This window comes from Oryctolagus cuniculus, chromosome 7 (assembly GCF_964237555.1).
Source record: "Oryctolagus cuniculus chromosome 7, mOryCun1.1, whole genome shotgun sequence".
In the NCBI taxonomy this organism is placed as follows: domain Eukaryota; kingdom Metazoa; phylum Chordata; class Mammalia; order Lagomorpha; family Leporidae; genus Oryctolagus; species Oryctolagus cuniculus.
In genome coordinates, this window is record NC_091438.1 from 147,867,532 (window position 1) to 147,894,553 (window position 27,022).

General features: G+C 41.9%; 1 protein-coding gene across 2 annotated transcripts in view; it reads right to left on the reverse strand.

Annotated features, from left to right (window-relative positions):
- The window catches only part of KDM1A (lysine demethylase 1A), a 65,239-nt gene that overhangs the window by 23,198 nt on the left and 15,019 nt on the right, over positions 1 to 27,022 (reverse strand). The window contains exons 3-9 of one of the 2 annotated variants that reach the window (XM_051857965.2): positions 23,342 to 23,401; positions 14,707 to 14,840; positions 11,963 to 12,041; positions 11,257 to 11,349; positions 9,210 to 9,316; positions 5,911 to 5,992; positions 3,567 to 3,661 (exon numbers count right to left, since the gene is read on the reverse strand). In XM_051857965.2, coding sequence (XP_051713925.2) covers positions 3,567 to 3,661; positions 5,911 to 5,992; positions 9,210 to 9,316; positions 11,257 to 11,349; positions 11,963 to 12,041; positions 14,707 to 14,840; positions 23,342 to 23,401 — 650 coding nt within the window. The remainder of the gene's footprint in view (positions 1 to 3,566; positions 3,662 to 5,910; positions 5,993 to 9,209; positions 9,317 to 11,256; positions 11,350 to 11,962; positions 12,042 to 14,706; positions 14,841 to 23,341; positions 23,402 to 27,022) is intronic. The other variant, XM_051857966.2, reaches the window with a different exon arrangement.

Here is a 27,022-nt window from a genome sequence, read left to right on the forward strand (position 1 = left end):
CTGCCTTTCAGATAATCTTGAAAAAAAAAAAAAAAAAAAAAAAAAGACAACATGACAAGTTACGTTCATAACTCTTGAGTAACTGCTGGCCTTGTACAGAATAGCAAAGTTAATTTTTATGTAGTAATAACACAAGCATCAAATTACCTTTTTTAACTGAGGCTATCCACAAAAAAAAAAAGAACATAACGCCATTTCACCCAACAGTTCACTAAAGAAAAATCAGTAAGTGAATTTTTACTCTAGGTAGGTCCTGTTGGCTCCTACAGAAACAACTAAGGGAAGTGCTTGGAGAGGAAGACCCAGCTGATGGAATCACACACTCATCTACCCAGCTTCCCTCATCAGTCAGGTGGAAAACAAATATGGAAATTTGAGCCAGAACACCAGCCACTGGGTCTGTTTCCAACTTTCTGACTACAGTGCAGAATGGAGGAATGAAATTATCAACCTACTTAGCCCTCTATATTTCTAAAGCCATGAGACAAGAGTTGTAGTTATAGGCATTAGTAAATGGTGCTCTTCATACGGGCAAGTCAACAGCGGATCAACAGTCAGTAGCTGTCCTTCTAACACTGAGCTAGACAGCTGGGGGGCAAAACACAGAAACACTCATGTGCTTCATTAACTGCAGGCAAGAGAAACCCACAGCTGCAAAACATGCCTTTCTGAATTGGAGGGGCTTGAAGAATCTTCCTCACCATCTGGCTGCTGCACCAAACAAACAGAATGTAGAAAAATCCCATACAGATATAACTGAATGATAACTATCCCCCTGGAAAAGCATTCCTGCGTACAAAACGCTGAGAAATCACACCACCAGGTTAGCACCTGTTTACCACAATGCTACTCCAAAGGCCAGTCCTGGTCAAATACAGGGTCAGTAAGTCAGAACATAAATCATTACTACTCCCCCGTCCAAAAGTCATCACCTGAACTAACAGGGTAGTGAAGAATGTAACTGTTTATCCGATTCCATGCTGGTAGCCAACAGTTCACTAGAAGAATGGCAGCAGGGGCAGGCCATACTTCTGGGTAGTACTGGTACACTATGTAGCAACAAATGTTTGAAAAGAACCTAATCCCATAAAGCAACCCATTTCTCTGAGTATTTCTACTAGAAAAAGTTCTCTTCTTACTGAAAGATGAAATGAGAGGCTGGTATTGTGGCACTGCAGGTAAAGCTGCCACCCGTTATGCCAGCATCCCGTAAGGGCACCGGTTAGTGTCCCAGATGCTTCACTTTTGATCTGGCTCTCTGATAATGGCCTAAGCAAAGCAGGAGATGGCCAAGTGTTTGGGCCCCTGCCACCCATGTGGGAGACACAAAAGAGGCTCCTGGCTATGGCCTGGCCCACCCCTGGCTGTTGTGGCCATCTGGGGAGTGAATCAGCCAATGGAAGATCGATCTCACTCTCCCTGTCTCGCTGTAACTCTTTCAAATAAATAAATAAATCTTACTAAAAAACAAAAACAAGAATAGAGTCAGCATTGTGGTGCAACAGGTTAAAGTTGCTATAATGCGATGCTGGCATTCCTATAAAAGAAAAAAAAAAAAAAAAACAAGACTCAGTGAACATGCAGCAAAGTCTAGAGAAAAAGATGGTGTCTCCAGGAGCGTCTTCACTGTGGGTTACTGCGACAGCAGCCACTGCAGAGCCTTGTTTCCTCAGCTCAATTCTGCACTCTGCTGCCTATCTACCAAAAACACCAATCCAATCATGGCACTGCCCCTGCTCTCAGACCTCTCAATGACCAACCAAGCAATCAGCACAACCAGCAACGTCTCCCACAGCACAGCTCCATCCTACACCTCAGCTCTGAATCTTCCTGCCCTCAGCAGTACCAATCCCACCCTCCTTCAGAGACTGCTCAGACTACAGCATCCTCTGCCTGCCATGTCGTTCCCTTCCACAACCACTGCCCTTCACAAAGACCCTTCCCTCCACCCTCTCCTGACCTTGTTCCTCTCACCTCCACACATTCCCCTGCTCCCATGGCTCGTCCACAGCAACCTGTGCTTCTATCTCACCCTTGGCAAATCCACCGGGACTCTGTGTTACTGGCCTATTTATGGATAATGTATTTATGATTTGCTTTAAAATATTCCCGATTTTAAACAAAAGGAAGCTACAGGATAAATAAAACAAGTTTGGGAAAATGGGAGCTCAGCCTACTATTCTTCCTACTTTTGTATATATGTTTAAAGTTTCCAAAATAAAGAGCTAGGAAAAAAGAATTGTTTATTAGTATCCTAGATTGTGGCAAAGCCTATTTTATTCATCTCTATTCCCTTTACAGATCTTTGTAGAACAACAGAAATTTACTGAACTTTTAAACTACCTCATCCTTCTCATTCTACTTTGTTTATTCTACAAGAAGCCTTGAAGCCACGGAGGGAAACCTGGGCCAGGATGGTTGAGATGGGAACCAAAGCATTTTCTCAAAGTCTGAGTTTTTCTCACCTGAATCTCACAAAAGCCTAAGGGAAGACAGGAATAGGTGAGGATGCCCGACACCCACCACACAAACTTTCGGAATTGGGATCTTATCACTTCTAACAGTAGTAATGATACAGCACAGTACTATATATATCATAGTACTATATACTACTTACTAGTAGTACTGTATACAAAGCAGATTTCCCCGTCCTCAAACTATAAACAATAATATAGCCTGAGAGGTGTGGACTCTCAGCGTGACAGAGTAGTTGGTAAAACACAAACTTCTGAATCTCACTCATCCCTAAAAGAACAGAACAGGACAGGTAGGGTGGGGTAGCCGTCAAGTACTTGATGTAGAAGTTAAGACGCCATTTGGGAGACACACATCCCCGACTGGAATGCCTAGATTCTAGTTCTGGTTCTGCTCCCAATTAATTTCCCACTAATGTGCACCCGAGAGATAATGGCTCAAGTAGTTAGGTACCTGCCCCCGACATGGGAGACAAGGACTGAGTTCCCGGCTTCTGGCTTTACCCTGGCCCAATCACAGCCATCATAGGCATTTGGGGAGTGAACCAGTGATGAGAGCACTCTAGGGGGAAAAAAAAAGAGCAACTCATGTAGCTTAAGCCTAATTTGTAGGAAATCATTCCTATAAGCAGTCATCACTTACAGCTACTGTCACACTAAGCACGGAAAGCTCCTATGTCTCTTGTTTGGCTGACAAATACTTTAACCTACCTATGCATTTGGATACTTACTACCACGTTTGGCTGTTAGCCTACGAAAAGCCTGAGCCTATAAACATAAAACCAAAGTCATAAAGAATACACGGAGCTAAAGCACATGATGGGAAGCACAATACAAAGAAATGAAGAATCAGGTCTCAATTCCACAAGTCTCTTGGGGTAAATGGCCACAGCCAAACAAAAAGCATATACATATAAAATAATCCCTTTGCTGTAGAGCTCAGAATTAAGGAACAAAGCAGCATCATGTTACATCATTTCTATCCTCAGTTTATACTTATAAGTGCAGATTTATTCACACATCTCCCAGCCCCAAAATTATTTTCAACTAAACCAGAGAAATCTGAAAAAGTTCTGTCTGTCCTCAACTTACAGCTTGTCCATTGGCTTCATAAAGTGGGCATTTTTGCTTGATCTTGGCCAGTTCCATATTTACTTGTTTGCTGACCACAGCCATGGGATTCCCTCCTAGAAAAAACTCAAACAATTAAATTCAACATATCTATGAAAAGAGAACGAAAATCTCAAAAGTAAATATTTTTACTCAAAAAATATCAGAGGTGGGTGTTGGGTGCTGCGGGGTAAGCCACGGCCCGGGATGCCTGCATCCTACATCAAAGGGCCTAGTTTGAGTTCTGGCTATTTCTTGCTTCTGATCCAGCTTTCTGCTAACATGCATCCTGGGAGGCAGCAGGGAATGGTTCAAGTACTTGGGCCCCTGCCACCCACATGAGAGATCTGGGTGGAGTTTGGGGCTCCTGGCTTTGGCCTGGCCCAGTCCTGGCTGTTACAGGTATTTGAGGAATGAACCAGTAGATGGAAGATCACTATCTCACTGTTTGTCTCTTTCAAATAAAATAAAAGTAAATAATTTTTAAAATTTCTTTTAAATTAAAAAAATAAAAAGTACTCAAAACCTATGAGGTATGAGTTATGTCTCAAAAAATAAAACTCAAAAGATGGCTCAACATAAAGAAGAAAGTGAGAAGATACTTAAAATAGATAAATGAACATTTCATTACAGCTCTTTCTAGGTTTTAAGTATATAAAATCAGACAGACACACACACAAAATGATCATAAAATACACAGTACTTTGATTTTTAAATTCAGCAATATACCATGGGCATCATTTAATATTAACGTGGAGCAGCATAATTTTTAGTAGCTGTATAGTTGTCATTGTATAATGTAATTTTTTCCTATAATGTAACATTTTTTTTTAATTTTTTTTTTTTAATTTTTTTGACAGGCAGAGTGGACAGTGAGAGAGAGAGACAGAGAGAAAGGTCTTCCTTTGCCATTGGTTCACCCTCCAATGGCCGCCACGGCCAGCGCGCTGCAGCCGGTGCACCGCGCTGATCCGATGGCAGGAGCCAGGTGCTTTTCCTGGTCTCCCATGGGGTGCAGGGCCCAAGCACCTGGGCCATCCTCCACTGCACTCCCTGGCCACAGTAGAGAGCTGGCCTGGAAGAGGGGCAACCAGGACAGAATCCGGCGCCCCAACCGGGACTAGAACCCGGTGTGCCGGCGCCGCTAGGCGGAGGATTAGCCTAGTGAGCCGCGGCGCTGGCCCCTATAATGTAACATTTTAAACTGGTTTCTAACATCCTGCTATTATAAACAATGCAACAATTTAAAATGCTCCAAACACAAAATTGGCCACTTACAAGAGCAATACTTGCTAATTAAGGCTTGAGCAGGATTTGTTCTCACAAATCTCATGCTGGGGTTTATTCCCCACTGTGAGGTGTTAAAAGGGTGCAAACTCAATTCCACTGTGGTGTTACAGGTGGGCCTTTAGGGTATGGCCTCCATGATTAAATCCTGGTGGCTCTAGAAGAAATGGAAGAGACCAGAAGAGACACACATGCACATGCACTCCTCGTCTCTTGCCATGGGATCCTTGCATTGCTTCGTGATGCCAGCAGGAAGGCCATCATCAGATACAGGCCTTCAACCTTGGATCCAAACTTTAAGACAAGCTTTTCTTTACAATGCACCAGTCTGTGATATTCCGTTATTAGCGACAGAAAATGGACTAACATAATATCCTAAACCAATATGGTTTTTCTTTTTAAAGATTTATTTTATTGATTTGAAAGAGTTACAGAGAGAGGTAGAACCAGAGAGAGAGAGAGAGAGAGGTCCATGGTCCCAGGACATAGCAGAAAGCTGGATCGGAAGTAGAGCAGCCAGGACTCAAACCAGTGCCCATATGGGATGCTGGGGCTGCAGGCTGGGGCTTTAACCTGTGCCACAGTGCAGGCCCCTAACCAATACATTTTTAAAATGTATCTATGGCTTTAAAGTGTAAGCTGATAGGCCAGCCTTGTAGCACAGCAGGTTATGCCACTACCTACGACACCTGCATTCCCTAACAGAGTCCCAGCTGGAGTCCCAGCTGTTGTACTTCTGATCCAGCTCCCAGCTAATGCTCCTGGGAAAGCAGTGGAAGATTACACAAATACGTGGGCCCTGCCACCCATGCAGGAGACCCAGAGACCCAGATGGAGTTCTTGGCTCCTGGCTTTGGCCTAGCCTAGCCCTGGCTGTTGTGACCATTTGGGAAGTGAACCAGCAGAAGGTATATCTCTCCTTCCCTCTGTGTTACTCTACCTTTCAAATAAAATAAATAAATCTATAAAAAATATTTAAGCTTAAACAATCTTATAAGTCTCAGACTATGTATGCAGCATAAAACTAAGACTTACTTACCAAGACCTGTTACTACCATGGCTCCTAAATCAGCTACATAGTTTCCTTTGCGAAATGTAGCGACTCGTCCGCCCACACGATCCTGTTTTTCAGAAAGGAAATAGCCAAAATCATCAATTCTATCTCAACCACAATATGCTGGCACAGTACTACACCAGGGCTCTTTTATCATACAGTTTGCAGCTCACAGGGAGTACAATCAGCACAAAGAGTAAATTAAACTGCACTCAGACTATCTGAGGGAGATGAGGTAGGGAAGCACATGTAAGAGGTGTAAAATTGAATGATGGGATATGAAACAACCTGATAGCCACAGACATACACTGTCACTAAAAGGCCACCACAAAACACACCAAACACCAGAATAGAAGAAAGGGTTTATTTACGGGGGAAACCCGTCTAGCTGGAGGGAGAGAGTGAAAAAAGGGCCTGTGTTCAAAGGCAAGCCTTGTTATATCTTTGCAGGGATGAGGGAGGGGAACAGTGAATCCCGTAGAGTGGGGCTAGAGTTGCTGCTTATGGTTGGGCCATTTGGTCACCTGACTCCTAGTAAGCTAGGGTGGGTCCTGCAGAGGCCGAACTTAGTGTACAGAACGGCGTCTGGGGCTTGAGATGGTGGCCCCGGTAAGACGGCACCATCTCACTCCCAGTCACAGGGATTATTCTCTCTCTACCCAGCTGTCTATAATTCCTCTTAATGTGTCTGATGAGCAACAGCCACCCACATAGAAAATATCTGTTCTCAAATTCCAACACTAAATACCTATTTTCTGCCACCACAGTCTGGTTCTTGCCAACCATCCTCACAGTGAGCTGTAAATCACACAAAAGATGACTTTTCTGAAAAATTGTTCTCCAGCGCGGCCAATGGCAGAGTCAACCAATCACGACTGCTGACAATCCTTTCACATGTAGAGGCCCAGAGCACCTCTGCTGGCTAAGGTTCTTCAAGTATGGGAAAACCTTATTAAGTTGCAGTGATAATTTAATAATAATGGTAAAAAAGAGAGTACTCTGAAAATTCCGAATAAGCAACCAAAAAAGCAAAAAAAAAAAAATCTATACACCAAATTTATCGATCTCGCATGGGTAGGGATCACAATGATCCCAATATTCCTTACTGTATTCTTAGTATAGAGGACACACAGATGTTTTCTAAATTTTTATATGTATTTTCATCTACTTGAAAGGCCCAACAAAAGGAAAGAGAGACAAAAAGAGCTTTTACAGGGAGGGCGGGAGACAGACAGACAGACAGACAACCTTCTGGTTCACTCTCCAAAAGCCCATAATAGTCAGGGCTGGGCTAGACTGAAGCCTGCAGCCAGGATCTCCCTCTGGGTCTGCCACAGAGAGCAGGGACTCATGCACTTGAGCCATCATCTGCTGCCTTCCCAGGCACATTAGCAGGACAGGATTCCAAACAGTGCGTGGATACAGGATGCAGGCATCCCAAGCAGGAGCTTAACCCCTCAAGTACTTTTTTAGTAACAGGTTATACATCAAGAAAATAAAATTTAATTTTCACTTCCTCATATTCCATTTTAAAAGAGTATTTGCAAAATTAACAATTTATAGAAAACAATTTAATTATACTACATGTAGCATATTAAAAGCATTTATAGAATTTCAGGTTGTGCAGGTTACCAGAGAATTGTTTTGTTGTTCTGAAATATTGGGAGTCTAGGGAGGCCTTTAAGTTACTGTAAGACAAGTAGAATTCAGAAATTATACATAGGGGCTGGCAAGGTGGCGCAGTAGGTTAATCATCCACCTGCAGCACCAGCATCCCATTTGGGCACCGGTTCTAGTCCTGGCTGCTCCTTTCCCAATCCAGCTCTCTGCTGTGGCCTGGGAAAGCAGTGGAAGATGGCCCAAGTCCATGGGCCTCTGCACCCGTGTGGGAAACCAGAAGAGGCTCCTGGCTCCTGGCTTTGGATCAGTGTAGCTCTGGATGTTGCAGCCATGTGGAGAGTGAACCAATGGACGGAAGACCTTTCTCTCTGTATCTCCCTCTCTCTGTCTGTGACTCTACCTCTCAAATAAATAAAATCTTTTAAATGAATAAATGAATAAAATAAAATTTTCTGCAGGTGAAGATGAGGTTTCCCTCAAAAGGCTCTAAGCAAAATACTTAGTGCAACTGGAGACAGGGAAAACCCAGGATAAAAAAGAAATTATACATAAATTTTAATAGTAGCATCATTAATGTGGTATTCATTTTTCCAACAAGTGCCAAATCCTTTTCCTCCTCCAATCCACTTCTCTAAAAACTAATGAGAAAACAAATATATTAGCTACATCAGGTCCTAAAAGATGGCTTCTGCCTCAGAAGCAACTACTTTTCTTTCACTATAAAACCGGACATACAGGGGCCAGCCACTGCCTGAAATGTCAGCATCCCATATGGGCACTAGTTAGTGCCCCAGTTACTCCACTTCCAATCCAGCTCCCTGCTAATGGCCTGGGAAAAGCAGCAAAGGATGGCCCAGGTGCTGGACTTGTGCCCTGCTACCCTGCTCCTGGTTTCAACCTGGCCCAGTCCTGGCCATCTGGGGATTAAACCAGCAGATGGAAGATCTCTCTCTGCACCTCTTTCAAACAAACAAATAATATTAACCACACACAGACACACACACAGCAAATACAACCTGGTCCCATCCCAGGAAATAACTGCCTCCTCTAAAGGATCTGACCATGACTGTTTCATATTTAACAGCTAACTACAAAAGAAAAAAAGTAAAAGATCTGAAAATCCATCAAACACATTGTGGCATGTGTTAAGCTGCTGCTTGCAATGCCTGAATCATTTTATCAGAGTACCAATTTCAATCTTAGCTTCCCCACTTCTGATTCAGATAGCTGCTAATGTACCTGAGAGGCAGGAGAAGACGGCTCAAGTACTTGGATTCCTAGTACCCAAACAGGAGGCCTGAATAAGAGATTCTGGTTCCTGGCTTTAAATTGACCCAGCCTTGGCACTTGTGGCTATCTGGGAAGTGAATCAGTAGATGACGATTGTGTGTGTGTGTGTGTGTGTGTGTCGCTCTCTCTTCATCTCCCTCTCCCTTTCTCCCTCCCTCCCCTTTCTGTCACTCTGCCTTTCAAATAAATGTCTTTTATGAACACTATATGGATCATTAACAAACTCTACTCATTAAGCACTTTTCAAAACTTTACTGTCAGAAGTGTTTTAGTATTATATGAATCAAGGTGTGCAGCACCTTCACTGGCACAGATAGTCTCCTTACCATATTTCTATTAAGTCAGGTTTCTTAAAGCCAAAATAAAATTCTTACCCTGGCTTCCAGAAGTGTAACATCCATTCCAAAACTTTGTAACTGTCGAGCTGCTGCCAAGCCTGAGACTCCAGAGCCTATAATAATTACCTTTCCTGTCTTTTTAGCTGCAAGCAAAAAGCAAAAAAATCAGAATATTTTCTTGTACTTAAGAGTTTATACTCATATGTTTTCATGTTTCTCCTTCATGAGAACCTCTAGGTTCTTAACAAATCATGATGCATTAAGAAGTAATTCAGAGTTATTTTCAAAATGCAGAAACTACTGGAAAACAAATAAACAAATTTATGAAACTTATACACTTTAATGCAATGTTGAATATTTACGATCAAATCCATTAAGATTTAGTTTCTCATTAATCCATTCATGTGTTGCAGGATCTGCGATCAATAATTAATTTCCTATGAAAGACTTGCTTCCTTTAACCTATGTTGAGTCATATGTTGAGTTCTGGATATAAACTATTTCCTTTAAATTCTACTTCTAGAGTCGAATTAAATAAGCATTCCTTTTTGAAGAATTATTAAAGCATTAAAAATAAATATATAATTACCAAAATATCCCTATCTCCTGGATCCCTGGCAGCCATTATCCCAGCACTATTAAAGGGGCAAATCAGCATTTCTTAAAATGCAACCATCAGCAGCATAAAGACTGCTCAATGAGAGAAAAATCTCAAATCTCTGGCTTATAACTGACTTCCCTTGTTTTTTTACAAATTTATGTTTTAACTCTGCTTTCTTAAAAAATTGGAAATCTAGTATTTTTACCAAAAATGTATCAAATCAGAAATTAAGGGAAATGCATGTGTATGAAAAGGTTTTTTTAAAACTTTTATTTAATAAATATAAATTTCAAAAGTACAACTTTTGGATTATAGCAGTTTTTTCCCCCTATAACCACCCTCCTACCGACAAACCATCCCATCTCCTACTCCCTCTCCCATTCCATTCTTCATTAAGATTCATTTTTAATTATCTTTATATACAGAAGATCAACTTAGTATATACTAAGTAAAGATTTCAACAGTTTGCACCTGCACAGACACACAAAATATAAAGTACTGTTTGAAGACTAGTTTTACTGTTAATACGCATAGTACAACACATTAAGGACAGAGATCCTACATGGGGAGTAAGTGCACAGTGACTCCCGTTGTTGATTTAACAATTGACACTCTTATATATATGACATCAGTAATCACCCAAGGCTCTTGTCATGAGCTGCCAAGGCTATGGAAGCCTCTTGAATTCACAAACTCCGACCTTATTTAGACAAGGTCACAGTCAAAGTGGAAGCTCTCTTCTCCCTTCAGAGAAAGGTACCTCCTTCTTTGACGGCCCCTTCTTTCTGCTGGGATCTCACCCACAGAGATCTTTGATTTAGGTCATTTTTTTGCCACAGTGTCTTGGCTTTCCATGCCTGAGAAACTCTCATGGGCTTTTTAGCCAGATCCGAACGCCCACATGGGAGACCTGAAAGAAGCTCCTGGCTTCTGACTTCAGCCTGGCCCAGCCCCAGCCATCTGAGGGGTGAACCAATGGATGAAGATCTCTCTCTCTGCCTCTCCCTATAACTCTTACAAATAAATAAAAAATCTTTAAAAGAAAATGGTGCTGGTAAAGCAGCTGCCTGTAGCGACAGCAACCCATATGGGTACCAGTTCGAGTCTCAGCTGCTCCATTTCCAATCAGCTTCCTGCTAATGTGCCTGGAAAGCAGTGGAACACAGCCCAAGTCCTCGGGCCCCTGCACCCACAGGGAAGACCAGATGAAGCTCCTGACTCCTGGCTTCAGCCTGGGCGGTCACGGCCATTTGGGAAGTGAACCCTAGATGGAAGTGTTCTTTCTCACTTGCTCACTCTCTCCAGCATCTCTGACTTTCAGACCAAATGAATTTAGTGCTTGAACCAAACATTCTCCACCCAACTCAGAGGAAGACAAACATGAATATTTTGACTAAGTATAGATTTACCAATCAAAACAAAATGAAATACAGTCCTAGAATCGTAACTTAAAACCATGAAATTCACTGACAAGGTGCTTACTTGGCAAGGGTTTTATTCTCTTATAGATGCCGAAGTTGATGAGGCCATGGCGTTCTAAGTAGCTGTGGACTCGGTGGACAAGCACAGTATCACCTACGGAATGAATGAAGGTGAAAATGTTTCTATTTCCAGCAGTTTAAACAGCATACTCTTAACTCTTGTATTTCTTCTTCATTCTACACGTGTCATTCTACACATGTTCCCCGACAAGTTTCAGGTTCTTTAACTCCTTTGGAAAAGTGATTCCCAGGACTGCCTGTGAGGGAGTCCAAAATGCACATACATCAGAGATAATTTAGAATTCTTAATAATAAAAATGATGAATGGAGGACAAAACCAAACCTTTGCGAAGTAGTTATAACGTACATTTACTCTGGCAAAAACTTTCCAATGCTTTTTAAGTGGTAAGTGGGAAATAAGCAAGTAGATAACCAGCCAAACAGGTGCCAACAAAGTATTCCACGGATCACAATTACACACTGGGTCCAGGAAAATTATTTAGCACTCTCAAACTCATTTGTCAACACAATTTAAAAGATCAGAAAAACACAGGTTTCCTCCAAGGCTCATTTTTATACAACAAAAATGAAATAAAATGGAAAAATGATGTTAAAAATGTAACTACCAGGGAACCATGAGGCTCCTGGAGGGACTATGAATCCTCAGAACCCAGAGCAGAACCACCCCAGCTGAGCACGCTACTTACTGTTATACGGCGCCTCTAGCTGCTGCAGAGTAGCCTCGAATGTCAGCTGAATCTTTGGATTATCCAACCACAACTGCAACTATATTTAAATGACATAAATTGCATTACATACAAACAGACATATGCCATTTATCTTTAAGATTATTATAACTTAAAGACTTTTAATACTGGCGTTCCTTTCAATGAAACAATGAGGACTATATTGCTTACAAAGAACCTGATGAATATTTAGAGTAAAATATGTATATAACTTTCCAAGGCAACACAGCTCCTAGGAAACGAGGGTTTAAAGCTGGATTACATGACTCCCAAGATACTGAAAAGGCGAAATCCACAAAATTCAACGATCAATTAGATAAGCAGAGGTGGATGTCAAAGATCTTAAGGATAACCTCGCAGTTTTTGGCTTGCACAACTAAATGAACTGGTATGCCGTTCACTGAATGAAGAAATTAAATTAGGTTAGTTCCAAGACAACAAGAGGACATATGAAACAGGCAGCTAGATATTCTGAGGCTCAGAGGAGCGGTCAGGTCTGAAGTCATCTGCTTACGGATGACCAATGTGTAGAAGGTCCGTGGGGGGGAATATGGGACAGAGCAGAGGTCCTTTAGGAGCTCCCAAGCAGTAGCTGATAAACCTACAGAGCAATTAGAAGATAACAAGCAGGGAAAAAACCAGAATACTATGCTACTAAAGCCAAGGGAGCAGTTTACTTAGGAAGAAAGAAGTGAGCAATTATTTCAAGTATTGCTAAAAAGCAGTAAGATAAGGAAAGAAAAACACTATAGTGCAATCAATGGGTCTAGCAGGAATTGTCTTCAAAGTGAATATGCAATTGCAAAAAGCAAGACAAACTAAATACCACCATATTTAAATCCTAGCCAAAAGCGAGTAAAGACTGCTTACTCCACAGAAAAATTTCAACCAAGAAAGCTAATGTGGTTATGTGTAAATCAATCAAATTACAAAACCAATATGATCAAATCCATATGGATTCTCCATGTTTCTCTGTGGCCACTGTCAGGGGAAAATATAATTCCTCACATACACACTGGCCAAAGCTCCTCAACCTTCAACACAAGTCTTCTTCCTCTTTCCATTGTATGAAATAAAGCTCAAGTCACAGATTCTAGTTCAATAAACCTCAAGCAGTACTTTGAAAATCTATAGGCAAAAGATGTAGTTTAGAATCAGAGAACTGGTACATTCCTGCAGAAGGAAATGATTTATATTTTTGGTTAATAGCTAGAGACTACAGCTTTAATCTAGACCAACCTTCCCCAAATATGGAGTTTTTAGTCATATGAATAAGAAAAAACAGAAATTACTATAAATTCATTACTCAACTTTCAGTAAAAAGTGAAAATGGGGCCAGCATGTGGCGTACCAGGTAAAGCCAGCGCTTGTGGCACTGGCATCCCATAAGGGCGCTGGTTCAGGGCCCAGCTGCTCCACTTCCAGTCCAGCTCCCTACTAATGCACCTGGGAAAGCAGCAGAGGATAGCCCAAGTACTTGGGCCTCTGCATCCATGTAGAGTACCTGGAAGAAGCTCCTGGCTCTGGCCATTGCGACCGTCTGGGGAGAGAACAAGGGATGGAAGATCTCGATATCTCTCTCTCCCTCTCTCTCTTGCTCTAACTCTGCCTTTCAAATAAATAAGTAAATAAATCTTTTAAAAAATATTAATACCCATGTACAAGGTACATCTCCTTGATTATTTAAGAAAATAATCAATGGGGGGGGGGGGGCAGTGCTGTGGCACAGCAGTTTAAGCTGCCACTTGCTATGCTGGCATCCCATATGGGCGGCTGCTTGTGTCCTGGCTGCTCCACTTCTAATCCAGCTCTCTGCTATGGCCTGGGAAAGCAGTAGAAGATGGGCCAAGTCCTTGGGCCCCTGTACCTGAGTGGGAGACCCAGAGGAAGCACCTGGCTTTTGGCTTAGGAGCGGCCCAGCTGCAGCCATTGAGACCATTTGGGGAGTGAGCCAGCGGATTAAAAGACCTCTCATCGTTGTCTCTCCCTCTCTCTGTCAGTAACTCTGCCTCTCAAATAAATGAATAAATAAATCTTTTTTTTTTTTTTTGACAGGCAGAGTGGACAGTGAGAGAGAGAGACAGAGAGAGAAAGGTCTTCCTTTTGCCGTTGGTTCACCCTCCAATGGCCGCCGCGGCCGGCGCACTGCGGCCGGCGCACCGCGCTGATCCGATGGCAGGAGCCAGGAGCCAGGTGCTTTTCCTGGTCTCCCATGGGGTGCAGGGCCCAAGCACCTGGGCCATCCTCCACTGCACTCCCTGGCCACAGCAGAGAGCTGGCCTGGAAGAGGGGCAACCAGGACAGAATCCGGCGCCCCGACCGGGACTAGAACCTGGTGTGCCGGCGCCGCAAGGTGGAGGATTAGCCTAGTGAGCCGCGGCGCCGGCCCTGAATAAATAAATCTTTAAAAAAAAAAAAAGTTTCTCTTACCCTGGGAAGGAAAGACAAAATGATAATATTAAGTAATTAATGTTTATATAAGACTCTTAAAGGGTACTTAAGTTTATGAAGTATGGAAAGGATCCAAAAGAATAAATGTAAGCTCTGAATTTTGTAAAAACAAAAAACCTGAAGGAAAAACTGACTTTTTAGCCACGGTTATCCTTGGTGGGTAATATAATATAGACACTCTAATTTTTTGCCTGTAGTCTCTACACAAGTTCTATGCACTTCTCCAGTGAGTAAAGGCTGACACGGAAACTTACTGTGCGGTTTCTAATGAACAGAAAGACCTTCTGGGTCTGCTGTGGTCCACTGATGACATCGGGGAAGCAGGCTGCTTCTTGAGAAGTCATGCGGTCATGAGGGAGTCTGCTCTGGAAAGCGGCACCCTCCACACCTAGCAAAGAAAACAAAGTACTTCTAGGAAAACTGCAAGTGAACCAAAAGCTAGGGATTGGTAATGATGTCTCAAATTCCATTTTTTATTGAAGAACTTAGTCTTATTCACAGACTGATCTCACCTCTTTAAAAAAAAAAGAAATTTTAAATTTTTCTCAGAAGCTGAACATTCCTGGGGCCAGAGCGGTGGTACAGTGAGTTAAACCACTGCCTGCAGCAATGGTATCCCACATGGGCCCAGGTTTGAGTCCTGGCTGCTCTACTTTTTGATCTACCTCCCTGCTAATGCATCTGGGAAAGCAGCAGAAGATGGCCCAAATGCTTGGGCCCCAGCACCCATGTGGGAGACTCCCACCCACGTGGGAAGAAGCTCCTGGCTTCAGCCTAACCCAGCCCCAACTGATGTGGCCATTTGGGGAGTGAACCAGCAGATGGAAGATGGGTATGTGTCTTTCTCCCCCTCTCTGTAACTCTTTCAAATAAATACAATAAATTTTAATATATATATATACATATAAAGCTAAACATTTCAATGAAATCATTCACTCTTTAGCTTAAAATTACAAAGTTTACAGCATATTAATTAGTGAAACAATGTATCTTATAAGAGATGACAAGGCATTTAGAATATGTTCTTGACTTCTAAAATAACTTTATAATGTTGGCTAACATTCTGTTAAAAATAGCACCATTGGGGGCTGGCCTAAAGAAGTTAAGCTTCCACTTGTGAGGCCAGTATTCCATATCAGAGCTGCTCCACTTCCAATCCAGCTCCCTGCTAACACACCTGGGAAAGCAGGCGAAGATGGCCTAAGTACTTGGGCTCCTGCCACCCACTAGGGAGACCCAGCCCTAACTACTGTGGCCATTTGAGGAGTCAACCAGTAAACCAGGGATGGAAGATATCTATCTCTCCCTCTTTTTCTCGCTGTCACTCTGCCTTTCAAATAAGTAAATCATTAAAAACAAAAACAAAAAACCTGCATCATTGACAGTATACAATAAAAATCAAATTGAAGAATCAGAATAAAGGAAAGAATACTAACAAAGAGCTAGAGAGTGAAACACTAAACAGCAAAAGGCACTTTTAGGACTTTAACATGGAATAGAAAGATGGCTCTAAAATTAAACAACCAACAATGGAAAATACATAATCCCATCAACAGTATTATCCATTAGTTCTCATTATTCAGTGCTGACAAACAGTGAGAGAAATTAGGCAGACTCTACAATGCTAAGACAGAGGGATGCAAGGAATTTATCTTTTCCAGCAGAAACAACAGAAATGCTTTATGGCTTTACAGAGTACAAGTAAAATGCTACAATATATACTGTATAATACATGTAGTATAGACCCAAGTAAATTATATTATTGTGAAATTCTTTGTGTAACTGGTAGTTTTATAAGCTGACAGCTAAGTACCGCTTTATAAGATGTTCTCAGAAATACACTTCAAAGGGCAGTGGTTAAGACATCACCTTGACACACCCACATCCCACAGTAGAGTGTCAGGGGCTGAGTTCCAGCTCCACTCTTGATTCCAGCTTCTAGCTAAATGCACATCTTGGGGCTGGCGCGGTGGCGCAGCGAGTAAAGTTGCTGCCTTCGATGCCAGCATCCCATATGAGTGCTGATTTGAGCCTGGCTGTTCCATTTCCAATTCAGTTCTCTGCTATGGTCTGGGAAAACAGTGGAAGATGGCCCTTGGGCCCTGCACCAGCGTGGGAGACCCAGAAGAACCTCCTGGCTCCTGGCTTCAGATCGGTGCAGCTCTAGTCATTGTGGCCATCTGGGGGAGTGAACCAGCAGATGGAAGACCTCTACCTCTACCCCCCTTCTTTCTCTGTCTCTCTCTCCCCGCCCCCTGCTTCTCTATAACTCTGCCTGCCTTTCAAATAAACAAATATATCTTTTTTTTTTTAAATGCACATCTTGGGAGGTAGAAGGTGATGGCTCAAATGCTTGGGTCCCTGACACCCACTTGGGAGACCCAGACTGAGTTCTAAGCTCCCAGCTTGGGCTTGGCCCTGCCACAGCTGTTCCAGGTACCAGCAGGTGAAAGATCTCTTTCTCTGCCTTTCAAATAATATAAACAAATAAAAATTTGAAAAGGAAATATATTTGTCTATATTGCACTTGTATTTAGAAGATCATCTTATTTTTTTTTAAGATTTATTTATTTATCTGAAAGTCAGAGTTTACACAGAGAGAGGAGACGCAGAGAGAGAGAGGGAGAGAGGTCTTCCATTCGATGGTTCACTCCTCAACTGGCCGCAACAGCCAGAGCTGTGTCATATAAGATCTACCTTATAAACAGTTAAGTTTAACTACCAGTTTGTAAAAATACCAACACCCAATTTAAAGAGTTTCAAAATTTTAAGTATTTATATGTCAATAACAAGTACCAGATACCTATTTATTTTAAATCACTTTAAAGCACATAAAACAAGAATTAGAAGCACTGGTGGTGAAAGTAAAAATTAATAAGAAGGCATTAGTAAAATTAGGAGAAAAAGAACAAAGTAAGTTAAGATGTAACTTAGCAAACTGTATCTAAGCCATAAAGGGGTCTGTTTTCACAAAGACATTCAAATGGCAAACACTACAGAGAAAAAATAATCATTAACATGAGATCAAGGGGCTGGCACTGTGGCATAGTGGGTAAGGCCACTGCCTGCAGCACTGGCATCCTATATGGGCGCTGGTTCATATCCTGGCTGCTCCACTTCTGATACAGCTCTCTGCTGTAGCCTGGGAAAGCAGTAGAATATGGCCCAAGTCCTTGGGCCCCTGCACCCGCATAAGAGACCTGGAAGAAGCTCCTGGCTCCTGAACAGCGCAGCTCCAGCCACTACGGCCAAGTAGGGAGTGAACCAGTAGATGGAAGACCTGTCTCTCTCTCTGTGTCTCTCCTTTTCTCTCTGTGTAACTCTTTCAAACAAATAAATAAATAAATCCTTAAAAAAAAAATCAAGATCAAGCAAAAAATCTAATGTGGCTCACACTTAAGAAACACTGCTCTCAAAGAAGAAAAGGATATCCCTTTACTGCACATCATGAAGGCATAAAGGCATAAATACTGTGTTCCACATCACTAAACAATACCAACAACCTCTACATGAACTAATCCCAAACTAAGTGTAAGCACAACTAATTTTTATTCCTTAGATATAAGAAAATTATCAGTAAGAGCCATATTGTTGCAGGTGGAACATGCAATTAAAGGACAAAAAGAAATGCTATCAGGGTACAGTTACTACAGTAATGTGAAATTTTCTACAACTATACAGCTTTGATGTCTCCAGTTCTCTGCTCTCAAAGCAAAATTAAATAAACTATACCAGAAACAAAAATGAAAACCAAGAATACCTCACAAAATAAAGAGCATATCTACCCATTAATTTTGAGTAGCTGAAACAAATCTTTGAACAAGTTGTTTTTTAGTATATTTCATGAATGTATACATATATCAGAAATCAATGATCTCTATTAAACTCTACTTCTTGCCAAAAATAGTTTTTTTCTTTAAGTTATCTTCTATACTTATTTTTAAGTAGTCATTAAACATCAATCTGACTGCAAAAAAATATTTTTTAATGACAGGCAGAAACACTATGTAGGAAAAAAATTTATATCACATTTGTCTCCTCATATCAAAAATCACTCCAGCTGGGGCTGGTGTTTGGCCTAACAGTTAAGGCACTCATGTCTCAAATCTGAGTGGTTGGGTTCAACGGCAGACTCTGGCTGATTTTAGCTTCCTGCCAATGGAGACGCTGGGAGGCAGCAGAGATAGGACTGGGTTCCCTACCATCCACTTGGGAAATCTAGACTGTGTTTCAGGCCCCTCAGCTGTTGGGGGCCTTTGAAACAGGGTGTGTGTGGGTGTGTGTGTGTTTCTGTGTGTCTCAAATAAGTTTTTTTTTTTTCTTTTTTGACAGGCAGAGTTAGACAGTGAAAGAGAGACACACACAGAGAGAAAGGTCTTCCATCCGCTGGTTCACTCCCCAGATGGCCGCAATGGCCGGAGCTCCACTGATCCAGAGCCAGGAGCCAGGAGCCAGAAGCTTCTTCCAGGTCTCTCATGCTGATGCAGGGGCCCAAGGACTTGGGCCATCCTCCACTGCTATCCCAGGCCATAGCAGAGAGCTGGATCGGAAGAGGAGCAGCCAGGACTAGAACCGGTGCCCATATGGGATTCTGGTGCTTCAGGCCAGGGCTTTAACTCCCTGCGCCACAGCACCGGCCCCCTCAAATTAGTAAGTTTTTAAAAAAAATCACTCAAATATAGATGGCTAACTTTGGAAAATTGTGAGACTGTAACAATTCAGAATATTCATGCAAGTTATATGGCAGTTTCATAGAATCTCTAGATCAAACATCTCAAGTTTAAACATGTATTTGGCCCAGCAGTTAGGATGCCAGTGGGGTGCTCACATCCGGCAGTGGAATGCCTAGATTCAAGTCCTGGCTCTGCTCCCAACTCCCAGTTTCTTATTCATGTGTACCCCGGAAGGCAGTAGGTGATGACTCAAATACTTGGGTCCCTGTCACCCACATGGGAGACAGGGATTGAGTTTCTGGCTGTGGGCTTTGGCCTGGCCCAACCACAGCTGTTGTAGGTGTTTGGAGAGTGAACTAGTAGATGGAAGCTGCCTTTCAAGTAATTAAATAAATGGTCTTAAAAAGTTTAAACAAATGCAGTTAAAGAAGCTAAAGATTGTGACTTTATGCTTGGAATAATAGTCTTCTCCATTTTTGTCTTCCACGCATTTTTTTAATGTTTTAGTTTTTTTCTTTTAATTTATTTATTTGAAAGAGAAAGCTCTTATCTGCTGATCCATTCCCCAAATGGCAGCAATGGCCTGGGCTGAGCAGAAGCCAGGAAGCAGGAACTCAATCCAAGTCCCACATGGGTGGCATGGACCCAATTACTTGAGCCATCATTGCTGCATCCCAGGAGCTCCAATCAGCATGAAGGAGTCAGAAGCCAGAGCTGGGAACTGAACCCAGGTACTCCAATGTGGAACACAGGCATCTTGTGTCTTAACTGCCAAGCTAAACATCCACGTCCACATGACATCTTAAAAACTAGTTACTCTGGGCTGGTGCCACAGCTCACTAGGCTAATCCTCCACCTGCGGCGCCGGCACACCAGGTTCTAGTCCCGGTCGGGGCGCCGGATTCTGTCCCGGTTGCTCCTCTTCCAGGCCAGGTCTCTGCTGTGGCCAGGGAGGGCAGTGGAGGATGGCCTAAGTGCTTGGGCCCTGCACCCCATGGGAGACCAGGAGGAAGCACCTGGCTCCTGGCTTTGGATCGATGCAGCACGCCGGCCATAGCGGCCATTTGGGGGGTGAACTAACAGAAGGAAGACCTTTCTCTCTGTCTCTCTCTCTGTCTAACTCTGCCTGTCCAAAAAAACAAACAAAAAAACTAGTTACTCTGAACTCTGATACCAGTATTTAAGATGAAAGATAACATAACAACTAAAAACTCTCAGTGATCATTTATTTCCTTTTGGAGTTTATTTCAAAGAACCAAATCAGAGTGAAAAGCCTACAAGATAAAAAGGCTAACCTTTTTTTCAAAGAAACAAAAAAGTATGGTAAGTTGGAAACTAATCTGTTCAGATAAATCAAAACATTCTTATGGGATAATTCCAAAATGGACTAATAGGCCACTATTAGTCTAGTTTGTAAGTATCTCCTTTAGAGGGAAAATCTTTTAGAATACATAGGCTTTAACAATATCCTTGTTTTGGGGCCGGCGCTGTGGTGCAGCAGGCTAATGCCCTGGCCTGAAGCGCCAACATCCCATATGGGTGCTGGTTTGAGACCCGGCTGCTCCACTTCTGATCCAGCTCTCTGCTATGGCCTGGGAAAGCAGAAGATGGCTCAAGTCCTTGGGCCCCTGCACCCACGTGGGAGACCCAAAAGAAGCTCCTGGCTCCTGGCTTCAGATCGGCGCAGCTCTGGCCTTTGAGGCCAATTGGAGAGTGAACCAGTGGATGGAAGACCTCAATCTCTCTCTCTCTCTCTCTCTCTGCCTCTCCTCTCTGTTTGTAACTCTGCCTCGCAAATAAATACATAAATCTTTTTAAAAATCCCTTAAAAAAGTGTGCGTAGTACTTCTGATTCAGAAGCTCTGGAAGAGTTCTGAACTTGGCTGATTTTTGTATGCACTTACCAGAATGGTTCAAAGATTCTACCTAAAATTGTAAAAAGCTCCAAGGCTGCCTACAACCAATCTTGCCTTCTGTTCAATGCCTTCCTATTCACCACTTCACCAGCAAACTCCAGCACCACCTTCAGAATGCAGTCATGCTAAAGCAGAACTGTCCTTTCCTAATGCTCTCACTGGCTCACGCTTTCTTTCAAAACATAGTCAAAGCAGTTACAAGGGAATAATTCAGCCTTTCTGGAAAAGGTCAACTGGAGAGGAAGAAAAGGGGGCGGACAGGGAGGGGGGGCAGTGATATTGCAGCCCCTCTGTTCCATGCTATCACTTCTCTCTGATTCAGATAAGAAACGGGTAGCATCTACAATAAAGTAAGGTAACAGATATAAAAATCAGCAGAGAAGAAAAGAAGGCCCCATGATCGTTACTTGCCTTTGACCTTTAAAAACAGGTAAATTATCTATAACTAGATTTCTAGCTGAAGAGTAAAAACAAAAGCCTAATGGTATCTACATATAAAAGACTTAAAATCAGTGAAATAGAGACATACCATACAAAGTCCTACTAATAGTTTAAAAATATAATTTAGGATAGCAAGGAGAAAAAATTTTTAAAAAGAGAATAAAAAATAAATAAAATTTAAAAAGAGAATCAAACTTCAGATTTCTTATGTTTAGGTTAAATGCCTATTTAAATATGATTCTAAGAATATAAGGAATAACCTACGGACTAAGCAGCAAGATCCCCGGGGTCTCACACCTCCACAGCTAGTGGTATATAGCTGGCTGATCTAATCCACAAACAGGGAAGATTCAATAACCGTGTGTTTGATGGCAGGAACCTAGACAAGAAAACCTCACGTTCCTTCCGGCTCTAAGATTCAGGATATACACATCATGAAAGGTAGATTTTAATAAGTAAAGATATGATCCTGGTCCCAAGATACTCATGAGGGTCATTTGGCTTCCTAAGAGAAGAATGTTGACGGCATTTGAGTACAGTCTGATTGCTCATCTCACAGACACATGCCTCTGAGCATGACAAAGCCCTGAACAGAGATTCTAAAGGGTTTAGAACAGCCACCGCCATTCCTAGACAAAGCCCTGAACAGAGGTTCTAAAGGGTTTAGAACAGCCACTGCCATTCCTCGAAACACCTGCAACTCAGCACCATGGTTCTATGCGGAAGTCTACTCTTACTTTCAACAATACACCATATTGTTTACTTAAGCAAAGAGCAAGCATTTTCAAAAAAGACAAAACAAACAAAAAGCAATGAGAAAACCGAGTATCTTTCTTCAGGACTCAAGTTCCACAGGTCATCCCTAATGCTGCTTGTGCATAATTTGATGAAAAGCATTCTCCCATACAAACAGACTCGGAATGAATGTTCTTAAGTCTTCTAGGCACGTACTGATTATCAACCTCTGCTCCTTGGGACGGCATTTAAACAAGTCAACCACTATGATTATGGATCCCCTAACTACGAACTGCTGTATTCACACTGAACTTCTATCCAAAAGAGTAAAACACAAACAGTCCCTGGATCTTCTGTATGCAAACGCAATAGACAGCTAAAAATGACAGCCTCCAAAAGTGAAGTAGTATCTGTTCAGCTCCCAACAAGATGTATATGTAAACCAGCTTTGAGCACAAAAACATCCTTCAAGAGGCGAAAGATAAAATCCAGACTTATAACTTTGAATTCCTGGTACAATCTTCTAACTATTCCAGGAGGTGGTCCCTAAAAATCTTTTATTTTTTCCTAGAAGTAAAAATATATATTGTTTGGTCTAAAAAGAAAAAGCATTTCAAATAATCTTGAAGATAATTTTCACAAAAGAAACAAAACGCTTAAACTGCAAAATGATTAACTGGGTAACGTTAACTAAAAAACCTACCAAACACCACATCAACCATGTCTAAAAAGACGTCACTTGCCTGTGTAACTCCTCCGAACTACAATGCCTCTGCAGACATACTGCTCTAATTCTCTGTAAAGGTCCCATGATCCCTAAGGCTGTTTTCTATCAGGCTCACTGTTACCATAAAGGCTGCTACTCTGGACAACAGTACCCGCCACCTCCTCAAAAACAGGAAGAAGAGTGGAGGGCTGAGATCGGCCTGAGGACTTCAAAAGGTTTTGCTTGCCTTTGTTCTGGCTACTGCCTCTCCTATGATACCACTCCGTTCTGTGGCTTCAATTTCCCCTGTGCGTCTGCCTAAGAGGTGGATGCCACAGCCAAAAAACACTCGCAAGCATCAATCCCTGACTTGGCGGCTCTTGCTACTAAGTGGCAAGCATCTAAATGCCACCCTCACCTGATGCTTGGCCGTCTCCATACCCTCCAGAACTGTCGTCTTGAAGTCCTCCTGCTTGCCCTGTGGAAGGAAAGAGGAGAACTCAGGGACCTTACTCCATAAATTAAGGTAATATCTGGACAAAAAGGCCTAATAGCTGGCGACTCATGAATTCACCGCCAACTAGTAACCCACACTCAGAGTGCTCCTTCTTCTGGAATCAAGGCTCAAGAATTACATCATCATCTTCCAAACTCTGGTGAGGAGATTTCAACTTTACACACTGATTCTTATTGAAAGGCAGTGGAACAAAGTACACAGTATTTCTGATCACTGAATCCCTGATGGGAGTCTTACTTAAGTCTGGATGGGGGAAACTGGACTCAGCCTCCAGGGCCTCGACTTACAACAGTTCAGTGTCAACTCTACATCCTTTTACCTTTAACTTTCCATCTAAAAAGAATATATAAGGGTACTTCAAAAAGTTCAGGAAATAAAATTAAATTTATTCTGGTGCAGGAAAATTTGAAAGTCCATGTGTAGTTTTTTCATAACATGTATTTTCCATGAACTTCTTGAAGTATCTCATTATATAAGACAATAAAAGACTGATAATTTTAATTGAAAAAAAAACAAAAACAACCCTCCCCTTTTCAAGACAGGGAGTATTACAAACTAAAAGATTCATCTCTAAAGGAAGCTTTAGTTACTATACAGATTGTGCCAGGGCTGAATACGTCAGCAGTAAACACACTGTAAGATCCTACAGTCAGTCCCAAGTACTGCAGATAGTCACGCACTTGTAAGGAAAGGTAGGGAGGCAGCCAAGACTATGGGGGAACATCTACCTCAGACTACACTTAGTCTTCCTGAGAAGTTTTTCTTGTTGATTAATATGTAGAAAAAACTTCAAGAGAAAACTTCAAACCTTACAAATTCAATCTGAAAAAGTCAGGATAGACATAGCCAAACTCTTCCAAACTCTATTATCAAGACAGACGCTATGGGCCGGCGGCGAAGCTCACTAGGCTAATCCTCCGCCTGTGGCACCGGCACACCGGGTTCTAGTCCCGGTCAGGGTGCCGGATTCTGTCCTGGTTGCCCCTCTTCCAGGCCAGCTCTCTGCTATGGCCCGGGAAAGCAGTGGAGGATGGCCCAACTCCTTGGGCCCTGCACCCGCATGGGAGACCAGGAGAAGCACCTGGCTCCTGGCTTTGGATCAGCACGGTGCGCTAGCCACAGCAGCCACTGGGGGGTGAACCTACGGCAAAGGAAGACCTTTCTCTCTGTCTCTCTCTCTCACTGTCCACTCTGCCTGTCCAAAAAAAAAAAAAAAAAAACAAAACAAAACAAAACAAACAAACAAAAAAAAAACACCAGAGAGACACTATGATCCTAAGCTTCTTGCCACCTGGTACATATGAGGAAACTACAATGTGGTCTTTTGGATGCTATTACAACACTACCTTCTCAATGAACCAAACTCAGACAGGCTTCATTAAATATACATCCCAATTAGAAATCAGATTGCTCATTCCACCATATGAATGAGAAGGGAGCAATGAAGTCAACATAGCCTCCTTACTATGAGATGCTCCAGGGTAGGGGCTGCGCCTAGTGGTTAAGAAATAGCTCGAGATATCCGCATGCTCCATCAGTACGCCCTTCCACTTCCAACTAATACACACCCCAGCCGGCAGCCAGGAGATGGCTCCGGTGGTGGGGTCTCTGTCACCCGCGTGGGAGACACAGATTGTATTACTGGCCCTTGGCTCTGGCCTATACCAGCCTGAGCTATTGCAGTCATTTGGAAAGTGAACCGGAGAATGGGAGTTCCTTCTTTGAAAAAAAAAAAAGAAAAGAAAAGGGGGGGGGGGGGGGCTGGCGCTGTGGTGCAGTGGGAGAAGCCACCGCCTGCAGTGCCGGCATCCCATATGGGTGCCGGTTCGAGTCCCGGCTGCTCCACTTCTGATCCAGCTCTCTGCTGTGGCCTGGGAAAGCAGTAGAAGATGGCCCAAGTCCTTGGGCCCCTGCTCTGGTATGGGAGATCTGGAGGAAGCTCCTGGCTCCTGGCTTCGGATCAGCCAGCTCCAGCCGTTGAGGCCATCTGGGGAGTGAACCAGTGGATGAAAGACCTTTTTCTCTCTCTGCCTCTTCTCTCTGTTAACGTTGACTTTCAAGTAAATAAATAAATCTTTAAAAAAAAAAAAAAAAAGGCGCCAATGTGTAAGGTCTGTGAGACTTAAAATGACATCTTCAAGTATATGAAAATATTTACATATAAATTATTTTGGACAATGATATTAGAATATATTGCTAGAAGGCACACAGTTTTGAAGGTAAAATTGAATCTCATTCTAAAATTATTTCATTATGTGCTTTCCTTGAATAATTCTTTAGGTTCTAGAAGGTTAGGCTTCTCAGAAAGGCATAAGGAGGATACATTAATCATGAAAAGATGATCCAATTACCAAATCCAATCTACAAACTTATCTTGAAAAGACAGACTCTACATTTTAAATTTGACTTCAAGTTTAGCTCAGAAATACTCATTCTTAGTATGTTTCAGACTTACTCATAAAAACATTTAACAGGGTTAAAAATCAATGTTATTGTATTGTTTGGTTCCAAATTGAACCAAGCTAGATAAGAACACTGAATTGTACTTGGAAAGAAGGCAAGGGAAGGGCTCAGAACAATTAAACATCATTTCTAAGAATACTCAGAACTAGGAATACCAGTTACTCAAATTTTTGCAGAAAAATTTAACAGTCCCTTGTCATCAAGGCACCTCATCACTCCTAACAAATTAGATAAAGACAGCCAAAAATACTTTCAAGCTAGTCATTAGGTATGCATTACTTAATTCTTCCTATTTTTATCAGTTTCTTCCCTCTCCAACTACAAGTCATATAATAAGCTATTTAGTTTATTTTAACTTACAGGTAGCTCTTGAATGATTTTTTTTCCTATGAGTCAATGGTACCTAACAGAAATGTGGATTTCTTACTCCGAACTTAAGTGCTTTAAAGATTAACAACATAAGAAAAGCAACAGGTGAGGCAGTCTTATCTTCTGCTTTGGAAAAAAGGCATTAAAGAAACTTCTAATTTTATTGACAAAAAAGCTATGAGAAATATGGAAAATATTCAACAACACTGTGAAGATTTTTAAAAGGACTCCCTTGTAACAGCAATAAATCAAAAAAGAAATGAAACCTCCATATATTATTTAAGCGGAGAAACAGTAAGAAACCAAGCAGAAGATAACATTTTTTGGTTTATCTGTCATAACCGCCTGTCTGTTGTCCTCTAAACCTTCCTCAAATGAACTATCTCACTTACAGTCTACATCACTGGATGTTCCCTCATGTTGACTCAAATAAGCAACACATCACTTTTGAACATACACCTATAACAAAGTCCATTGACTTTCAAAACTTTTATCTGGCAAGCGTGAAGGTGAGAATATCTTTAGTTTGTTATATACAGGAACACAGATTCATATTGACTGCTTTCTTAGAGTCATATTCAAATTGATAACTTTTATACATATTCTGAGAAACCTTTGAAGGAATGATTTTTAAAGAGATCAATTTATCAAAATGCCCAAATTTACAGAGTAAAAGTGACTGTCACTGTATTGACGTCAACTGAACTTGATGCATAAGCAAGGGAAAAAACATTTCAAAAGTTAAAACCA